General features: G+C 46.5%; 1 protein-coding gene across 1 annotated transcript; it reads right to left on the bottom strand.

The window, feature by feature from the left end:
* Positions 1–2447: 2447 nt before the first annotated feature.
* CDCA5 (cell division cycle associated 5) lies at positions 2448–8211 on the bottom strand. Its single transcript, XM_033174848.1, has 6 exons — positions 8001–8211; positions 7414–7544; positions 7093–7155; positions 6279–6317; positions 5327–5830; positions 2448–3541 (listed from the first exon to the last, which is right to left on the bottom strand). The coding sequence occupies exons 1-6, from the start codon at positions 8194–8196 to the stop codon at positions 3461–3463; spliced, it is 1014 nt and encodes a 337-aa protein (XP_033030739.1). The 5' UTR covers positions 8197–8211; the 3' UTR covers positions 2448–3460.
* Between the last annotated feature and the right edge of the window lie 73 nt (positions 8212–8284).

Raw genomic sequence — 8284 nt, 5'->3', positions numbered from 1 at the left:
AGCTCAGCAGAGCAAAGAGTATATTTGTTTGTTATTGGAATGTTGGAAATACTGTGTTAAAAAATAAATTAATAAAAATTGAATCAGCACCGTTTGCAGGATTTATCAATTAGTATGACAAATCCAACATCCAGGAGAGGAAGCTCTATCAGGTTCTATTTGACAATTGTAGACATTTTACAAAATTGCTTAGTCAACAGCTAAGCCGACCCTATGTGGATGCCAGGATCTTGCTCCATCCTTTCTGTTTCTTTTGGTGGGACAACAGGGGAAGCATTTATAGGTAGATGCTCTCCAGTATCTCAGATAGGGATATTCTCCAGCCTGACCAGATGCTGGGGATGCTCTGGTGTTTACTTTTTTTGGGGGGGGGGGACTACTTATTGATTCAACCAATTAAGACTCTTTAGGTAGATCAGTTGGTTAGAGTGTGGTGCTGATAATGCCAAGGTTGCAGGCAGAGCTGTCAACCTTCCTTTTTTTTGCATTGGGAAACGGCCATAGCTGTCAACTTTGCCTTTTTTTGCAATGGGAATTTCCCGCAAAAAAGGGAAAGTTGACAGCTATAGTTGCAGGTTCAATCCTGCATTGCAGGGGGGTGGATTTTAGGATCCCTTCCAACACTACGATTCTATTATGAGTTTCATAGAGCAATAGTGAAACTGGTACCCACCCTCCCATCCGCAAAGCTTGCTGAACTACAACTCCCATAATTCCTGACCACTGGTCACACTGACAACAGCCAATAAAAATCAAAGTCCAACATCTGGAGGAACAGATTTTCCCTACGCCTGCTGGTGCTGAAACAAACTGCTTCCTTCTTACAAATCCACTTTAAGAACACTTACAGGTAGCATTTGATAATAGCCACTAAAAACTGATTCGGAGCAAGCAGCTGAGAAGCTTTGGGTCTCCCCTTTCAAGCTGTTAAGATTTATCAGGTCCCCTTCTACTCCCACATGTGGGCAACTAACCTAAAACGTCAAGTTAAATTCTATGTGGCCCAAAGACACACTTTCTCACGGCAGGCAGCAGTTGCTTTGCTCTCCAATACATGAATGGAATGGCAGCCAAATCAGATTCTCTTTTGATCGTAAGACAGAATGTTGTAATAATTTTAATGTCTTTCATATATAATAATTGTTATTAATGTACCAAACAAATAAGGCCACATGTCTGAAAATAGCACAGAAAGACAGGCCTCACTCCATTTTGACTCCTAGCTGGCCAAGTGTTTTCACCTGCAGGGAGGGGGTGAGAAGTCTCTGCCTGAGTGCCAGATGATGGGCCATATCCCTCACAAAGGACAGCCATTAGCCCTACCGGCCAGGGCAGGAAACCCTCCCAATTTGTGATGTAGCTCTGATGTATGGGGGGGGGGGTAGTGGTCTTGGGTTACATCTCTTCTGTTGATTGGATTATGTTTCTGGGGGTGGGCTAGACTCCAGCAGGGATTTTGAAATGTCTTTATAAGAGCATGCCTGCATTGTTCTGGGTCTTTTCCCCTGAGAAACACCGCTGTTGCAACAGCTTCAATAAAGATCAACCTTACTAGCTGCTTTGCTTCTCAATCTTCTCTGGTTGGCCTCTGTTTTTTTTATTCCTACCAATGGAGAACCTGCAAAGGACTTTGCAAGGGCTCTTGTGTACCCCATAAGGGAATAAGGGCAGATTTTTTCTTATTACAGAACAATGTAATAACGGAAACAGGGGGGAATTGGCATCCAGGGTAGTTGAAGTGTCCAGCTGGTAGGCAGGTGTTTCTGAAAGCCAAGCCTAATCCTACTCACTCCCCCTCCTGTGGAAGGACCAAGGTTCAGTTGTAGAGCATCTGCTCAAGACGGTTTGAACAGGCCTTCTCTAGTTTGGTCACAACAAGGATAGGCTATGCTGAACCTGCTCTAAGCCACACTGGAAATGCATTCAGCCATCTCTCCAACTTCCAATGCCACAGCAGGAATTGGCGCCACGTAGTGTTTTTGTTGCCAAAAGAAAAAGTATTTTCATTGAAAAGAGATTTCCAGGGAAGTTTAACTCTGTGGCTCCATCTCACGTTTTCTTTGCTCTCTAAAAGCAGGCAGGGGCTATCAATCTTGTGGAGACAGAGAGGGAATGACTTTCTTCACCCTCCGAGGAAGCTCTTAGCCAAGATGAGGTCTTAGCCAGAGACTTTGCTGCTTATACGTTCCGCCGCTGTTATTACTCTAGCACTCTAACAAGCCCAAAGGCTCTTCCCTGTTGTGTGGAACTAAGCAGCTTGATTCTTTGGATCCTGCCAGCAGATGTGGCACATTAAGGAATCTTGCCCTGCATGGACTCTTGCAACAGTAGTTGGCGAGGCATGCATTTAGCATGATTTAAAAGTCATTTATTATGGACACATCAATATAAACACTCTGGACAAGGCCAGCCAGCAGAACTACAGAGGAAACCCAGGAAAGGATGACCATGGAAGTATTTTTTTTTTTATTAAACATGTTATTTCTATAAAATGTTTTGAACCCAAACACGGCACGCTTCCCTCACGGCCCAACCCTCCCAGTAATTTGTGCTTTTTGACATTTCTGCTAGCTTATACAACACACTGCGTCACCACGAAGAAACTCTCCAAACCAACCAATGGAGCAGGTGTTCATGGCAGAGTTCTTTTTCCAACAGGGAAATGTCAGCATGAAGTGAGGGAATGCCATTATGTCTTCTGTACTTACTCTTAAACAAGTGCACTGAGAAAAAGAAACACAGCCAGAGAGAAAACCAGTGAAGGAGCCACAGGCAACCACCCCACCTCACTATTAACAAGTAAAGTACATGGTGAGAATTACCAACCATGGACTAATGTCACTCTGTTGGTGACATTTCACTGCAAAAAAGTAATAAAATGTATAGCCCCTAAAAATCAAGAAGAGCTGGCATCTCACTCTATACTCCAAAGTAGGAATTACAAATATCTAGAGTCTAGAAAGCCAACACAGAATGTGTGTTTTTTAGAAAAACCCACTGAATTTAAAAATACAGCAATGTTCTGGTGGTGCAATGATACCTTAGCACATTTTGAATAGTCCAAGTAATTATTATTTACCTGCCAACCTATGAAGAAAAGGATAAACAGCCTTTTAAAAATACAGAATGAAAACAGAATGAACATAGGCAGATCACGCAGACATGATGTTTCAAATGCACAAGACAGGCTATTTAGCAAGTATAACATGGGATGCAGCCAGAAGCTGTCGTCCTTGCCTCCGCCACTGTCAAAACTCAAGGGAAAGTCATCACCCAGCAGCTGTACCTGTACAACATCATTACCCAGTTTGCAATTTGCCACCAAGTCCACCTGGCAGCAAAGAGACATACTGCTTTCTGGGTTTGGAGAACCGAAAGAGCTCCACAGGACAAGCCCAAAATCTGTGAACAAAGCGCACTCAAGGAGCAGACAGGCAGCGCTCCAGTGAAAGAGGAGCCTTTATTCCACAAGGAGGTCAAATCTCTCTGCTTCTTCAAACTCCGCGTTCATCTGGGCTGCCCATTCATCCAGCTGTAATACCTGAAAAGGCACAAAGAGAGGCTTCAGCTAAAAGGGTGGCTCCACTTTGATGACCCTACAAGATAACAAACAGTCAGCGGTGTCCAAACTTTTTTCAAAGAGGGCCAGATTTGATGACGTGAAGGGCCATGAGGGCCAACCAAAGGGCCAACCGAATCCTTTTTCCTTTTTTTTAGGATTGAAGTTGTTGATCCTTTCTTAGGATTGAAGCTGCTGAGGGTTTTTTTTTTTAGGATTTTACCCCAGGAAATAAACTGCCACAGGGACTGGATTACACTGACCGGCGGGCCAGATTAGGCCCCCAAAACAGACTTTGGACATGCCTGGTTTTAGGGCAGTGCCAGAAAGGTTAACAGGGTTGAATGAAGTTCTGTGCTCTAGAGAGTTAAGCAAATTTGAAATGTACACCTTAGTGAATGAACTGTGTGTGGTTATAAAAAAAAAGATTCAAATACAGTAATATAAAAATTAAGCAAACCTATGTTATTGTTTATGCATATTATAGGGCCCTGTGGAACTGTGCTTGTCACCCTTTTTTAAAAATAGGAGTCTGTACTTGTTAAAATCCCATAATTCCTTGCCAAGTTGACCCAAGTTCTGAGACAAATTAAGAACACAAGCCTACAATTATTCTGCTAGATACGGGGATGGGAAAACATCTAAGCAGGGTGCTAACCATTGGGCGATGCTGCTCAGTAGAAGCAGCTTTCAAGGCCTTAGCAAATAAGGCCAACTTTTTCCTGTCCCCACACACGCGCCTTCCAGGCAATGTTTGAAATTCCCCAGGATGCCAGGTTGGCGACTGACATCTCCATCAGGATGGCTCTTCACCTTTCTTAAGCAGGTAAGCAGAAGAGCTTATTTATTGCATTTACACTACGCCTTTCCCCCCGAAGGAGTACATGGTTCACCCACCCCTAGTTAATTCCTACAATGACCCTGTGATGTAGATTAAGAAGCTATGACTGGTCCAAGGTCACCTAGTGAGCTTCATGACTGAGTGGGGATTTGAACCCTGACCTCCCAGGTCCTAGTCCGACACTCTAACCACTACACTATCCTGGCTTCCTACAGTACTTCTGCTTTGGGGGCAGCTATATAAATTAAGTCAGTGAATAAATATGGGGAAAGTAAGATGTCACTCAGAGAAGGATCTGAAATATTTTCCTTGAAGCTTGAATTTGTTTTATTCTAGATTGTTTTATTTGATGTTTTAGTGTGTTGTAAACTCCTCTGAGATTTTTTCTTTAAACTATAAAGCAGTATAGAAATGAGTAATAACAACAACAAATTTCACTGGGGCCAAGGGGGGGGGGAGATGCCTAAACATTTCATTGTGGTGACTATAACCTAGATTTAAGGTGCAATTTAGTGATTACCTTATATATCTGAGTTTCTAACATTGCTTCCAGGATTGCCAGGACGTGGCCATTTCTAGCCCTCCATAGCAAATAAGTAGATATAGCACTTTAAAGTGCTCGGTAAGGCTTCCTATGCATTATCTAGTTGAGATCCTTACAACAAGACCATGTTACACCTATCACAGGTGCAGGGAAATATTTTTCAGCCACAGGGCCAGATCTTTATCTCTCCAGTCCCTGGGAAGCCCAATTTGACAGATGGGTGGGGACCCCCACATGTCAATCACTTGACATTGCAGTGATGTTAGGCGACTCTTTTCTTTTCAGCAATGGTGCCCCAGGAGCCCAGTTGGTGCAGATTTTAATGTCCATGTTATGTCCCCCTTTCCTGCTTCCCACGCTCTGTCTGAATTGTTATACTTACATCAAATTGTGGCTGCTTCCTCTTCCTTCGTTTTTCCCTGACAAATGAAATACCTGGGATGTCTGTGTCTCTCTCATCAATGGCTCTAGGTTCTGCCACTGTTGTCTTCTGGGGAGCAGCTGTGTTCACAGGAGAGATGCTGGCGAGCTCACCTGGAACCAGAAGCTTATCAAATCCAAAAAGAGTTTGCCGCTTGACTGGGCCATGGGTAGGTGTGGAAATGTCCGACAGGCTGGAGCTGGGAGACTCTTGTTGCCTCCCCAGGAAACTGTGGATTAAGGGGTTCTCCAGGCGGCTGTAAGACCGGCGCACTCTTGTTGGCCTGGCCAGTTCTTGCTCGTCATCAGCACTGACTGGGAACAGGAGGTCGGTCCCTGCTGGTAAGGCCCCGGTCTCAGGATGCAAAGAGCTGTGCAGGTGAGAAGGCTTCAGTTCCACCTTGGCATTACTTTCAACCTCTGTGGCTCTCAGAGGAATGTTTTCCTTGTCTTCTTTTAATGAATTCTGTAAGAGAAGATGCAAGCTTAACCTTTAATAGGAAAGGCTTCTGCAGGTGACAGACTTAGCACGCTATGCTGAATAATGCTGAAAAGAGTACTCCAGCAAGAATGCCAAATGATTCACTAATTTCAGCTGATTAACTACCTGCCTTGGAACAAATTAAGCCTATTTGCATATAGCCAAACAATGTTATGTGCCTTTTAGGTATCAAATATATCCATATTCATTTGTAAATTAACAACCCATCACATTGCGAGTTGAGGTCATCGTCTTTAAATAGCTCTTTCTTCATTTCCTTGTGCAGCGACACACCAGAATCAAAGATTATAATAGAAACAAGCGTGTCCATCACTCACAGCATCCCTGATCCAACATAGGCAAGTTAAAGTTCACAGCCCTGATGGAAAGGCGTGGCCTTTGTTAACCACAGAACTTGGCGCTTGAGACTTACCCTTGGACTCCGAAGGGGAATTAAGGCTGTTTCTTTTATCTGGTTTGGAAAAAGGAAAAGAAAACCCAAATTAAAATGCATTCTGCTGCCAGATCTGCTGCTCCTGTGGATCATGCCGTCTGAGGCGGTTGCCTCCCTGCTTCAGAGGGAGTGCAATCCCACCCAGAACAGGTAACAGAACTATTTCCTAGACATGGAACCATTCTTCCACAGGGCATGTTTCTTGCCAGGATTCAGATTCAGTTAACTAGCCCAGACCAACACTGCACTCAGGGTCTGATCCAGGGTCTGCATGTCCCCTCCTGGTCTTCAAATTAAGGTAGATGCACTATAGCATTATAATTTTGCCAGTATTTGGATTTACTTATTCTTTAAGAGCAAAGTGTAGATGAAAAGAAGAAGTGGTGAGCAGATGTGAAGGACAGAGTATCACACAACTACAAGCAGCAGGGAGATTTTTTGGTGGTAGCAGCTTTTCCAACCTTCATCAGAAGCTGCAGCATGTCTTCTTTCAGTACAATTCTTGAAAAGGTTTTGAGATATAGTCTGATTCTTAGAGCAACCAGTTAACTACTAAAGAAATTTGTGAATTTCAAAACAGGAAACTTGATTTAACTATCTTTGCATCTGGTCACCCTAAAGAGTGGCATGTAAGTACAAAAAATTAACCTGAAGGGGATACTATGTTGCAGTTTGGGCTCTAAACTGGATCCTGGGTGCAAAGAGGGTGACGGTCAGGGGAGAGAGAGAGAAAATCCATGGATGGCTCTCTCTACACCAGCGGAAAATGGCACCAGGCCTCTAAAACACGTACCTGCCGATTTCGTGGCATGATCTTTTTCACAGTGACCGGCCGCATTGCAAATGGTCCAGATGTCTGTAGTGAAGACACGTAACAATTGGAGTGAGTGTTGAAAGGGAACCTTAGTAGAAAGGGTTATGCTCCTTCTGTCCAAAAGAACCCCAACTCCAGCTAACAATTCCCAAGGCACATCAGCTGTTAAAAAAAGCACACTGGTAGCAGCTGTCAAAGTTCAAGCAGGAGGAGTGCACCCAGGGAAAACGCACATGGCTGAGGCGTTTCCTGCCCTACTCGCAGCCTAGGCAGGAAAACAGGGAAAACGTTTCCACCCACCAGATTGCCGCCTGGCACTTTGCTCGCCACCGGGCTCGGCTTCCCCTGCGACACGGGCTGAGCCGAGGGCGACGCGATCCTCTCCGACCGGCGCCGCCGCGGGGGAGAAGCAGCATCAGCATTAACAGCACCTGCGAGAAAGGGACCGAGAGAGAGGAGCGCTCAGCGGGAGCGAACCCCGGGGGAGCCCGCCAAGATCTCCTGCGATCTCCCTGGGCGGCCGCTTTGGTTTGGATGTTGCTGCTCGGCATCATTCCCACAGCCGCACCAACAGCGGCCACCCCAGGCGGGCTGGGCTCGAGCGAGACAGACGCACGTCCTAGCAAGATCCCTTCGTGCGCAGCGAGGCCAACAGCCAACGGGACCTGACAGCCGAGGGGGCCTGAAGGTCGCCCCAAAGGGAGGGAAGAGCGGGGCTAGGGGCGCTGAAGGCCCCTGGCTCCGGGGAGGCGGAAACGGTCTGGCCGACTGCCGCCCCCCACAAAACGGTCCTCCGCCAAATGAGAAGCAGCGCCTCTTCCTCTCTTTGCCCCCCATCGCCCCCTGCTTATAACGGCCCTCTGGTAACGTCACCCCTCCCCGCTCACCTGCCCGGGCCTCCCCAGCGGAGCGAGCCCTCTTGGGCCCGGCGCGGCCTCCTCCCGCCATTACGGCCTGCGGGTGGCTTCGCTTCAAGATCCTCTTCGTCGTTGAATTCGCCCGCCACCGCTTCGGCGGAAGTAGCGTAATGGAAAAGGCGCGGCCAGCTAAGCGGCAAGGGAAGCGAGTCGCTGCCAGCGCCATCTTGGGATAGGCCGCCGCGGCCGCCCCGTGCGGCGCTCTCGCGACGTTAGCGCCGCTCGCGTGACGCCGGGGATGATGCCATCAGAGC

The sequence above is a fragment of the Lacerta agilis genome, chromosome 17 (genome assembly GCF_009819535.1).
Source record: "Lacerta agilis isolate rLacAgi1 chromosome 17, rLacAgi1.pri, whole genome shotgun sequence".
In the NCBI taxonomy this organism is placed as follows: Eukaryota; Metazoa; Chordata; class Lepidosauria; order Squamata; family Lacertidae; genus Lacerta; species Lacerta agilis.
Note: the sequence above shows the minus strand (reverse complement) of the source record. Positions and strands in the feature narration are given on the sequence as shown.